The following is a 13,938-nucleotide window of genomic DNA, read 5'->3' as shown; positions in this document are numbered from 1 at the left end:
ATTGTAAAAACAAAATGCTTCAATTTACTGGATTCAATGAATAATCTTGTGCCTGTGCCAAAGATCATCTTATATCCACCTCCAGTAGTCACACAGTCTTAATCCTCATTACATAAACTGTGCTGTATACGACTCATAATTATTTGGTTGCAGGGTTAGGGTTTTTTTGCCCAGTGGCATTGATTAATGGGACATTGTGAAACAATTGTTCAACTTACTGGATTCAACATGTAATCTTGTGCCTGTCCCAAAGATGATCTTGTAACTAGCTCCAGTATTCACACAACATGAATCCTCATTACATAAACTGTGCCGGATCTGAATGCTAAATGCTAAATACCTAAAACCAACCTATTATATAGTTTTCATGTTTTTAATTTAACTTGGAAACCATTTACAAGCATTGAATCTACGCTTTGGATCAGATAATAATTGGGAGGTTTTGGGAAGTATTTTTGCTCACCTGTTGTTACAATTAACTTTGTCCCTTGTCCAAACACTAACTTGTCTGTTCCATCTCTAGACACACACAGTCGTATGCCCATACAGAAACACACTGGCTAATTAAGGCCATGGAAATGGACTAATAGTTCAGTGTCATACCACTTTCTGTGCTCAATTATTGGTGTAATGGCAATAACATATTTTGTTTCAATTCCAACTCATCAGCAGAACTGAATGTTGAATTTGAATGCTAATTAATGGCACATTAAAAGTTTAAACTTACTGGATTCAACAAGTAATCTTGTGCCTGTCCCAAAGATGATGTCCCAACTACCTCCAGAATTCACACAACATGAATCCTCATTACATAAACTGTGCCGGATCTGAATGCCTAAAGCCAACCTAATATATAGTTTGCATGGTTTTTTTACAGAAATATACTTGCTAATGATATAGTTTGCATGGTTTTTTTTACAGAAACATACTTGATAATGATGGATGACATGGAGGAATTATACACCAGTTAATCAGCATAATTAAAATGCAGTTGGTCCTTAATAATGGCACAATGCATAAATAAATGATTAACTTACTGGATTCAACATGTAATCTTGTGCCTGTCCCAAAGATAATCTTGAGATTACCACTTCCAGCATTCACACAGCATGAATCCTCATTACATAAACTGTGTCTATACAGAGAGACTACTCATAGTCTGTATTCAGAAATGTATGGAAACCATTTACTGTAAACCTATTATATAGTTAGTTATAATGTTTTTTAACAGAAACATACTTGCTAATGATGGATGACATGGAGGAATTATACACCAGTTAATCAGCATAATTAAAATGCAGTTGGTCCTTACTAATGTCACAATGCATAAATAAATGATTAACTTACTGGATTCAACATGTAATCTTGTGCCTGTCCCAAAGATAATCTTGCGATTAGCACCTCCAGCATTCACACAGCATGAATCCTCATTACATAAACTGTTGTATGTCTATACAGAGAGACTACTCATAATCTGTATTCAGAAATGTATGGAAACCATTTACTGTACTGGCATTGCATCTCCAAACTTAATCTGGTATTTTGATTTTATAGAGATTGGTAAGTTGGGAAGTTGCTCACCCGTTGTTACAATTAACTTTGTCCCTTTTCCAAACACTAACTTTCCTGTTCCATCTCTAGACACACAGAGTCGTATGCCCATACAGAAACATACTGGCTAATTAAGGCCATGGAAATGGACTAATAGTTCATTGTAAAACCACTTTCTTTCTTTTTTTAATAGCAATAACAGCATGTTTTGTTTCAATTTCAATTTACCAAAAGCATTTTAATTCTGACTCATGGAACATTGGAAAAACAAAATCCTTCAACTTACTGGATTCAACAAGTAATCTTGTGCCTGTCCCAAAGATGATCTTTTGAGCACCTCCAGTATTCACACAACATGAATCCTCATTACATAAACTGTCCTGTGTCTATACAGAGTCTACTCATAGTTTGTATTCATAAATTGTGTGTTTCTTTTATAATCTGGAAACCATTTACTGTATAGCATTGTATCTACAGTACATATTTATTTGACTATTTTGATTTATAGTGGTTTCTTACCCGCTGTTACAATTAACTTTGTTCCTTGTCCAAACACTATGTTTCTTGCTCCAGAAGCAGTCACACACAGTTTTACATCCATACAGAAACATACCTTCTGATTATGGACATGGTGGTGCAATCAAAGTTCATTTTAATACCTCTTTAGATCGATTTGATTGATTGATGAATTGAAACATAAACAATTAAAATCAGGTGGACTTGCATGTTCAATGGTATTGATTAATGGCAAACTGTGAAAATATTATTCAACTTACTGGATTCAATAAGTAATCTTGTTCCTGTCCCAAAGATCATCTTTTGACCACCACTAGTAGTCACACAGCCTTAATCCTCATTACATAAACCTTGCTATGTCTAAACAGACAGTCTACTCATAGTCTGCATTCAGAAACCATGTATTTTTTTCTACAGTGCATATTTTATCTGGTGTTTTGATTTATAGTGGTTGGGAAGTTTAATAATTATACATTTTAGCTTACCCATTGTTACAATTAATTTAGTTCCTGGTCCAAACACTAACTTTCCTGTTCCACCAGAAGTCACACACAGTCTTACATCCATACAGAAACATACATGCCAATCATGGTCAAGCTGGTAGAATCATAGTTCATTATAATACCTTTTTAGTTCTATTTAAATACCAATAACATTACTTATGTTTTTATTTCAATTCATAGACGGAATTTGAAATGTGTTTTTATCCTCAATGGCATTGATGATTGATTAGTACTGCAGAAAGATTTTTAAACTTACTGGATTCAACAAGTAATCTTGTGCCTGTCCCAAAGATGATCTTGTTATTACCACTTCCAATAGTCACACAGCATGAATCCTCATTACATAAACTGTGTTGTGTCTATACAGAGACTACTCATACTTTGCATTCAGAAATTATGTATTTTTTCCCCAAATAACCTGGAAACCATTTACTGTACTACAGTAGCATTCCATCTGCATAGTAACCTATCAGATATTTAGATTTATAGTGTTTGGGGAGTTGGGAATTGTTTCTTACCCGCTGTTACAATTAACTTTGTCCCTTGTCCAAACACTATGTTTCTTGTTCCATCAGCTGTCACACACAGTTTTACATCCATACAGAAACATACCCTCTAATTATGGACATGGTGGTGCAATCAAAGTTCATTGCAATATTTCTTTAGACCCATTTCAATACCAATGACATCAAATATTGTTTCAATTTCAATTCAATGATATAATTTGTACTGCAGAAAGATTATTCAACTTACTGGATTCAATAAGTAACCTTGTGCCTGTCCCAAAGATCGTCTTTTGACCACCTCCATTCACACAGCCTTAATCCTCATTACATAAACCTTGCTATGTCTAAACAGACAGTCTACTCATAGTCTGCATTCAGAAACCATGTATTTTTTTCTACAGTGCATATTTTATCTAGTGTTTTGATTTATAGTGGTTGGGAAGTTTAATAATTATACATTTTAGCTTACCCATTGTTACAATTAATTTAGTTCCTGGTCCAAACACTAACTTTCCTGTTCCACCAGAAGTCACACACAGTCTTACATCCATACAGAAACACACATGCCAATCATGGTCAAGCTGGTAGAATCATAGTTCATTGTAATACCTTTTTAGTTCTATTTAAATACCAATAACATTACTTATGTTTTTATTTCAATTCACAGACGGAATTTGAAATGGGTTTTTGTCCTCAATGGCATTGATGATTGATTAGTACTGCAGAAAGATTGTTAAACTTACTGGATTCAACAAGTAATCTTGTGCCTGTCCCAAAGATGATCTTGTTACCACCTCCAGAATTCACACAGCATTAATCCTCATTACATAAACTGTTGTCTGTCTATACAGAGAGTCAACTCATAATCTATATTCAGAAATGCATGGGTTTCTTTATCCAAATAACCTGGAAACCATTAACTGTATAGCATAGCATCTCCATACTTAATCTGGTATTTAGATTTTATAGAGGTTGGGAAGTTGTGAATTGTTTCTTACCCGTTGTTACAATTAACTTTGTTCCTTGTCCAAACACTATATTTCTTGTTCCATCAGCTGTCACACACAGTTTTACATCCATACAGAAACATACCCTCTAATTATGGACATGGTGGTGCAATCATAGTTCATTGTAAACCCTTTTTAGTTATATTTCAATACCAATAACATCACTTAATTTACATTACTGGATTTTCTTTTTTTTTAATACTCAATGGCATTGATTATTGTCATACAATACTGCAGAAAGGTTGTTAAACTTACTGGATTCAACAAGTAATCTTGTGCCTGTCCCAAAGATGATCTTTTGACCACCTACAGCATTCACACAGCATGAATCCTCATTACATAAACTGTGTTGTGTCTATACAGAGTCTACTCATAGTTTGCATTCAGAAATGTATGGGTTTTTCCAAATAACCTTGAAACCATTTATTGTACTACCATAGCATCTACACACTTAATCTACTTTAGTATTTTGAGGTTGGGAAGTTGGGAATTGTTGCTTACCGGTTGTTACAATTAACTTTGTTCCTTTTTAAAACACTAACGTTCTTGCTCCACTAAGAGTCACACACAGTTGCAGTTGTATGCCCATACAGAAACATCTTTGCTAATTATGGTCAAACTAGTGGAATTATAGTTAACTGAAATACCTGTCTGTCATTTTATTTTAAAGGTCTACTACTCCCTCTCCCCTGTCATTAGTATGTAAACTTTATTATTTTTGTTTCAACTGCAATTCATCAATCGAATTAAACAAATTATTAAACTTACTGGATTCAACTAGTAATCTTGTTCCTGTCCCAAAGATCATCTTTCCACCTCCAGTAGTCACACAGCATGAATCCTCATTACATAAACTGTCCTGTGTCTAAACAGAGAGTCTTTTTTTTTATAACCTGGAGAATATTTACTAGTATTGCATCTACATATTTAATGTGGTATAGAGGTTGGGAAGTTGGGAATTGTTTCTTACCCGTTGTTACAATTAACTTTGTTCCTTGTCCAAACACTAACTTTCCTGTTCCATCAGCAGTCACACACAGTTTTACATCCATACAGAAACATACCCTCTAATTGTGGACATGGTGGTAAAATCATAGTTCATTGTAAACCCTTTTTAGTTCTATTTCAATACCAATAACACCATATATTGTTTGTATTTCAACTCAATGATATAATGTTTATGCTCAACAGGCACTGATTAATAGCATACTGCAGAAATATGTTTAAACTTACTGGATTCAACAAGTAATCTTGTGCCTGTCCCAAAGATGATCTTTTCAGCACCTCCAGTATTCACACAACATGAATCCTCATTACATAAACTGTCCTGTGTCTATACAGAGAGTCTACTCATAGTCTGCATTTAGAAATTATGTTTTTTTTAATAACCTGGAGAAAATCTACTAGTATTGCATCTATGTATTAATCTGGTATTTTGATGTACAGTGTTTGGGGAGTAAGGAATTGTTGCTTACCCGTTGTTATAATTAACTTTGTTCCTTGTCCAAACACTAACTTCTCTACTCCAGAAGCAGTCACACACAGTTTTACATCCATACAGAAACATACCCTCTAATTATGGACATGGTGGTAAAATCATAGTTCATTGTAAACCCTTTTTAGTTCTATTTCAATACCATTACTTATGTTTCTATTTCAATTCACAGACGGAATTTGAAATGGGTTTTTATCCTCAATGGCATTGATCTTTGATTAGTACTGCAGAAATATGTTTAAACTTACTGGATTCAACAAGTAATCTTGTGCCTGTCCCAAAGATGATCTTGTTACCACCTCCAGTAGTCACACAACATGAATCCTCATTACATAAACTGTTGTGTCTATACAGAGAGACTACTCATAGTTTGCATTCAGAAATGATGTTTTTTTTAATAACCTAAAATAAACCTTAAGAATTTTTTTTATAAAAACTCACATTGCATAAACTACCGATGCAGAGAGACTACGAATAGTTTTGTATTCAACCAAATTAAGCTTTTTGAGACAGATATTGCTCAATTAATTAATTCTGCCCATTCAAATGAATGTGACAGAGTGTATTTTCCTAAACATTGAACAGACATTGATGTTAACTTACTTGAGCCAACTATTAACTTTGTGCCTGTCCCAAAGGTGATCTTGTAACCAGCCCCACTAGTCACACAGCCTGACCTCTCATTACATTAACCATGCCGTGTTTATGAGACTACTAGTAGTCTCCACTATAAACTACTAGTTTGTATTAAACTAAATGGCATTAGCGTGTTAGCACAGAAGGTTTCAATATTGTGAGAAAAAAAAACACATACAAAACTGCCCTGGGAGTGATTGAGAGAAAAGGTAACAGCTCTCTGGGTAAGAGCATGATGTAAACTCTATAAACCATGTATTGTATTGTGGCATCTCCATATACCATATAAAGTAGGTAATCATTTACACAAACATTAAATCGAATTTGATTAAATGAACTTACTTGAACCAACTATTAACTTTGTGCCAGTCCCAAAGATGATTTTGTTGTCCCCACGAGTCACACAACATGAATCCCCATTACATTAACTCTGCCAAGTCTACGTTGACAGACTACTCATAGTCTACATTCAGAAACATTTCATAAGCTTATTGAGGCAGAAGTTGTCAATACTGCTTTAAAACTGCCAATTCAAAGTGTGCCAGTGAGCAAGAAAAATGCTTAATTCATTCAATGCCGTGTCCAAGCACACTCCTACTGTAGCTCAGTTAGAACAATAATACAATGACAACAGTATTCCAACATTGACCCGGATTTGATTAAATTAACTTACTTGAACCAACTATTAACTTTGTGCCGCTCCCAAAGATGATTTTGTTACTACCAGTAAGCACACAACATGAACCCCCATTACATTAACTTGGTACCACACATCTTCTAATGAGGACTGGAACAAAGGGACTTGTGGCATTGCTGGAACAAAGGGACTCGTGGCATTGTCACTGGCTATTTTGGAGGTTGAAAGCTCTAAAACCGTATTCATGATATAATACTGTACTCACTGGTTGTAATAATCAGTCTGGTCCCTGTTCCAAATATGACTTTCCAGTTTCCTCCTGACGCAGTCACACAATGTATCTGCCCTGAACAATAACTACAGAGAACCTTGTCTGGCACGGAGACACGCCAGATCTTAACAAACTAGATACTAGTAATAATATAACTAGATACTAGTAATAATATAACTAGATACTAGTAATAATATAACTAGATACTAGTAATAATTGCCACTAACAGAGCATCTCTTTGAAAGACCATTGAGGCAGCTATGACTAAACGTGTGTGTTGATCATGTACAACAGATCATTTATATAATAAGTGTACTAATATAAGTTGTGGCAAGAACTTAGAGTTTTAACATATGAGAAAACATTTGCAATAAAGTCAGATTCATAATTTGTAAGGTTTAGGGTTTGTGAAAAACATATCTATTGAACAGTAAATCTTACTTGACTCCACAAACAATGTTGTTCCACTGCCAAAGACCAGCTTTTGTGCTCCAACATTCACACACAAAGAAAAGGCTTGACAAAAACAATGTACTACCTAAAGTTGAGCCTCTAACCTATCCTAATCAATATTCAAATCATATTGTTTTTGTTATGATGTTATGCTGTGGACTTGTTAACAACAGAATTATTATTATTGAAATTGATTATGTACAATAACTAGCATTTAAACTTACTTGAGTCAATGATCAGTTTTATTCCTTGACCAAAGACAATCTTTTGCACATTCACACAGTGTTAGAGACCTTAGCAATAACTCTTGGAGGGCAATTGACACAAATCGTTTTTGGAAAATATTGTTTTACACACTTTCAGTTAATTGTGTCTAGCATATGATCTCTGTTATGGCACAAACTAGAATTTAATATTAATAATAATATCAGCCATTTAGCTGACGCTTTTATCCAAAGCAACTTACATTGCAGTGAGTGCATACATTTCAGTATATATGGTCCCAGCAGGAATCAAACCCACAACCTAAGCGTTGTTAACACTATGCTCTACCAACTGAGCCACAGAGGACCACCAATTTAACATGCATGTATGAGAATACATTTGCAATAAAGTGAATGGTCAGATTAGAATGAAGGGTTTGTGGAAACCTTAATCTATTGAACAGAACAGTAAATCTTACTTGATTCCACAAACAATGTTGTTCCACTGCCAAAGATCAGCTTGTCTGTTGCAGTATTCACACAATAAGAAAAGGCTTGACAAAAACAATGTACTACCTGAAGTTAAGCCTCTAACCTGTCCTAACCAATATCCACACACTATCATTTATAATGACTATAACTATCATCAGTTATAATGTTTTGCTGTGGACTTAACATCACAATTGTGGTTATGCAAAACGAGAATGTAACTTGCATTTAAACTTACTTGACTCAATGATCAGTTTTGTTCCTTGACCAAAGACAATCTTTTGCGCATTCACACAGTGTTAGAGACCTTAACAATAACTCATGTTACTCTACACATAATGGTATTTTTAACATATCATTTCCCACACTTTTCATAGACCAACTCCATCTACAATGTCTTACATAAACTTAAGTAGGAACTTTTTATATGTTCATCGATGCACAACAATATTAGATATTTAGTTTGTTTAGAAACGTATGCATTTTAAAAATAACCCAGAAGCCCTTTACTAGCATCATACTGTACATGTATTGAATCCATGACTGTCCTTTCATCTGTTCAAGTAATGATGTGTGTTTGCTCACCGGTTTCTATTGTTAACTTTGCTCCTTTTCCAAACACTAGCTTTCCAGCGGTATTCACACACAGCTAAACGTCCATACAAAAACATGCTGCCTCCAGTCTGGCCAAGCCAGGGTTATCTACAGGACAATTAATTCTAATACATCTGTCTGTTTCCCTTCCTTTTCAATAGCAATAACATCATTTTTCACACAATTTTTAAATAAAAACTTTTATAATATAACTTTTATAGTAAAACTGTAGATTTTAAAACTACAAATCAAATGTCAAATGCTGGCAGAACATGAAAAATAAACACACACACTTACTGGATTCAATATGTAATCGTGTGCCTGTCCCAAAGATCACCTTGTAACCTCCACTTCCACTAGTCACACAGCCTGTGTTCTCCTTACATAAACTGTGCAGTGTCCATTCTGACACGAGAGTAAAATCTACACCTGAATTTAATCCTATTCTCTCATAGATTAATGATAACACCTGTTGGCCCCCGTTATACCTGTGTGGTTCCACTGTATTTATTTATTCAACCTTTAGTCATACAGGTTGGTCTCATTGAGATAAATCTATTCTTCAAGAGAGACCTGAGAATGTATAGTGTTCTGTAGTAATAACATTGGATTAACAAGATGTTACCAATGTAATTGCATTGTATGCAACACCTGCTCATGTACTACAGTATGTAAAATAAAATAATTTAGATGCTAAATGGTTTATCAGACGATTGTTCGTGACAAACTTTTACTGTACATATTTGCATCAGAAATGGTTTTGTTTTTTTACCTGATTCAACAAACAACTGTGTTCCACTTGCAAACACAATCTTGTCATTCGATCTAGTCACACAGTGTTTGGCAGCTAACTTAAAAACCTACTGTATACTTCAAACCTCATCGAATAACATGATGGAATGAAATTACATTTATAATGATCAATTACTTTACAACTTTTAGAGGTCCTTTTTCAAGGTAAAGGGCATTTGGGAAGCTCATATAAGTTATATTTAATAATATCAAATACTGTATATTTAAAACATGACAGAATATTCTCATGGTAATGTGATGAAATTAGGGTTACATTTGTAGACATCATTCCCTCTGCATGTGTAACGTTAATAGTGGATTACGTTCTACTTACGAGATTCCACAATCACTTTAGTTCCACTTCCAAAGACAGTCTTGTAGCCCCCCTGAGCATTCACACTGAGCTAAACCCCCCATCAAATACTCCTCTCTGTGTCGTAGGGGAGACGCTTGGCCTGTTGCCAATATGCATTTATTCTATTGAGATCAATTTCAGTAAATGGTAAATAATCAGTGTATATGCTCCATATATGTTATTAAGTTTAAAAATGGAATTTAAAAAATGTGTATGTTTCCCCCTCTGTTCTTCTAACAACATGCAAAACTATCGTTTTTAAGACATTAAAAAAGCTGCATATTACGTATCAATAGAGGGCACTTTGACTTGCTTATCAAAACAAACTCCGCTTACCACTCGACACTAATAGCTTTGTGCCTGTTCCAAAAATGATTTTGGTCCCGGCATCATTCACACAGTCTGACACACCCGTCTATAAACCCCAAAGCACGACAGCCTTACATTTCCCTCCTCCTCATCCTACAACAACCAAAACTGTTTAAAAATGCAAATCAGACCTGGGCAAAATTAGTTGTTGTTTTTAGTTGTTTTTTTTAATTTGCAAGCTGTGTTTGTACTTCTGAGACTCCTACACCGTAGTTCCCTCATCACTCTCATATCCACAACCAAAAACCATTTCAAAAGTGCTTAAACCAAAACAATTCAACATAAAAAATCAGTGAAGAAACAACTATAGAAATGTTTCAGTTACGTGGTGAGTACGAATCACACAGTCACTCACCAGCAGTTATGAACAGTTTGGTCCCACTACTGAATATCAGTTTTCCATTTCCCCCCGAATTCACACAGTGTAATATTGCAGTACAAATACAGCCGTGTGTTTGACATAGAAATAACAGTCTACACTGAGCCAACTTATAAAGAAACACTCACTGGTCATATAAACTCTCAAACAAAAAAGACATATGCCTAATTTCTAATTTCCTAAATCTCCTAAATAATCTAAATCTCCAAACTCATTCACCATAGAAGCAATGATGAAACAACCAGAGAAACCTTTCAACTATATTCATAGGTGGGCACATAGCATTACTTACCTGTATTAATGAACAGTTTGGTCCCTTTACCGAATATAACTTTTCCTGTTGCACCCCCCGAATTCACACAGTGTTACACTTCAGCACAATTACAACCCTTTCTCTGGTAGCAAGACACAGGCTTCACACAGGAGCCAACGAACAAAGAAACACTAATATTGCTCATATGGGCTATTATAAACAAAAGACACGGTATACAGGTTTGATATACAGGGTCTTTTCTCTGCTGTATACTGAAAATGACCTTCTTTCTCATGATTCAACACTGGAACCTGAGAAGCCAGGTGTAGACCCTACAGTATGTCGACAGTGTGTTCAATATTCAGAGTCATGATGTTTACAGTAAATCATTTGATAACCCTGCATCATCCTCATCAACCTACATCATCACGCTGGTCAATTATCTGTCAGTATTATAACATTAAAGGCCACCCTAAATCTTCTCACCTTTCTCTACAAACAGTTGAGTTCCACTTCCAAAGACAAGCTTGTCTCCTGTCGTCCTCACACACTGTGTTTCTGCTAACTTAAAACCTGTGTTCGTCTAACCCTAACCTTTTATAAAACCTGTGTTCGTCTAACCCTAACCCTAACCTTTTATAAAACCTGCATCATTGCTTTATGCTTTAATAATAATAATAATATAATTTATGCCATTTTGCTTTCATCCAAAGCGACATGCATTGCAGTGAGTGCATACATTTTTCAGTATATATGGTCCCAGCGGGAATCAAACCCACAACCTAAGTGTTGTTAGAGCCTTGCTCAACCAACTGATCCACAGAGGACCACAACTTTAGTGTGGAACATGAAGGTTCTGGTTAGAGTAACGCATCATAGTAACAATATTGAACTAAAACAGTCAAGGTATTATTCCATAAAAAGTAATCCCAGACTGAACTCATTTTTTGGCTGGAGATGTTATTCTTTCAGCTATTCAGACATTGTGACTGTAGTGTTTTTAAAAAAGTCCCCATAATGTTATTTGGTAGAACAACATTTTCAAAGAATCTCACCTTTCTCTACAAACAGTTGAGTTCCCGTTCCAAAGACAAGTTTGTCAGTGTTTGAATTCACACAGTGGGTTCTCACCCACCAAAAACCTGATCTACCTTTGACTTCCTTTCATTCTTTTTTTGTATCTACAATATCAAATTCAGGTAAGCCCATAGAAAAATATGTAGAAGGGTTAGGGTTGGGATTTGCTCAAACGCAAAGTCAGCTTTCATGAGTTTGAAGCATTCATTTACTGTAACCGGTGCTTGTCAATCCAATAATCCCAACAATATTAGGAAAAATCTAAATTATTGAGATAAATTCTGTACCATATGTACGCTTTTGCTAGCATCTACGCCAAAAAAAATAAAATTAAACTTACTTGTCTCAACAATCATTTTAGTTCCACTCCCAAATATAATCTTGTTTGTCCCCTGGGTATTCACACTGAGATAAAGCCTATGACAATTACTCTGTGCCCAGAACGGACCATTCCCAACCAACTTTTCACAGGTAGCACAACCAAAACCGTTTACAAATGCAAATCAGACCTGGGAAAAATACCTTTTTGAAATGGTTTCAAATATTTGCGAGCCGTGTTTGCACTTGTGAGATGATTCCACTATACTGTAGTTCCCTCACCACTCTCATATCCACAAACAAACAACATTTCAAAGTACTAAACCAAAATAATTCAACATAAAAATCAATGAAGAAACAACAAAATAACCGAATACATTAAAGTAGGCAAACATTTCTATGCATAAACAGAATATAGTCCCATCAACAGTATGGTTCCATACATTGTAGACTAAACTTGAAACCAAAACTTTATTCTACACAATAAAAACACACAACAGTGACTCTATAGACAATAGCGATGTATTTACATTGAAAATAATGGGTTTACTTACTGGGCTGTACCAACAGATTGACTCCAGAACCAAAGATCAGCTTGTTCGAACCAGAAGACCACAGTGCTACACTCCTGTACATAAATCCTCTTCTCTCCTGCGGAGCCCACACAAGAGTTTCAGGTCAAGTCAGAGACGTTATTTAATACACAGCAAATCATCTTAGTTAGTATCTATTCAAAATACATCATTTACAGGGGTTTTACAATAGCATGGTTTGATGTTTACCATAAAGTTCGTAGTATAGCACTCAGACGCACTTACAAGACATGATTCAGCAATTGTTCTCTTGTCTTGACTGACTAAGTTCTTTGCTGGAGAAACACTGCAGCTCTCTCACACCCTGAAAACTCTCAAAAACATACACTGTTTAGCTGTAACATTTTCCTAAACGTAACAGCCTGCCAATCTGCCATTACATCATTGCCTTTCAGGTACACTGCCTCTGCATGGGATGCTGTAGGAGGCTAAACCGTACTTAATTGTGTTTCTAAAGTACAATTACATTAATTTATACATATAATCTACTACAATAGACTTCAACAATATGATTAATTACCTTCAGACGGCTGTCAGTCATGCAGGCTTTCTTTGGTTAACTGATTCCTCATGCCCTCCCACTGAAACCAAACTATGGCTTCTGCTCCCGTTCAAGACAAATGTATATACCTGTCTCTATCGTACATATTTGTCTTGAAGGAAGTTCTAAGCACATCTAAATAGTGAACACACTGACCTATTAGCCTACATTACATAGCTTCACCTGTGGCCTATATAAGGTAGACCTAACCAAGGTGTCAGCTTTCAATACCATAGGGGCTAGGCTTTGCTGACTGCGCCAGGTGTTGAGAAAGGGTCATCTTTTCATGTGAAGTGGACTTTGCAGTCATTTTCAGCACCTTCATGCTAAGAGGCACTTGGAGACGATTGCTTGGTTTGTGACGTCTGAAGTGGTGCTGAAGAGGCAGAGGCAGTTCTAC

General features: G+C 35.4%; 1 protein-coding gene across 1 annotated transcript in view; it reads right to left on the bottom strand.

The window, feature by feature from the left end:
- LOC310819387 (M1-specific T cell receptor alpha chain) overlaps positions 1-13,553 on the bottom strand; it is a 36,327-nt gene extending 22,774 nt beyond the window's left edge. Inside the window, exons 1-2 of the mRNA XM_083690656.1 lie at positions 13,518-13,553; positions 12,959-13,055 (exon numbers count right to left, since the gene is read on the bottom strand). Of these exons, the coding sequence (XP_083546782.1) occupies positions 12,959-13,055; positions 13,518-13,538 (118 nt within the window). The 5' untranslated portion in view covers positions 13,539-13,553. The remainder of the gene's footprint in view (positions 1-12,958; positions 13,056-13,517) is intronic.
- Between the last annotated feature and the right edge of the window lie 385 nt (positions 13,554-13,938).

Source organism: Argentina silus (assembly GCF_951799395.1).
Source record: "Argentina silus genome assembly, chromosome: 18".
Lineage (NCBI taxonomy): Eukaryota > Metazoa > Chordata > Actinopteri > Argentiniformes > Argentinidae > Argentina > Argentina silus.
The sequence above is the reverse complement of the archived record's forward strand: the minus strand, read 5'-3'. Positions and strand labels throughout refer to the sequence as shown.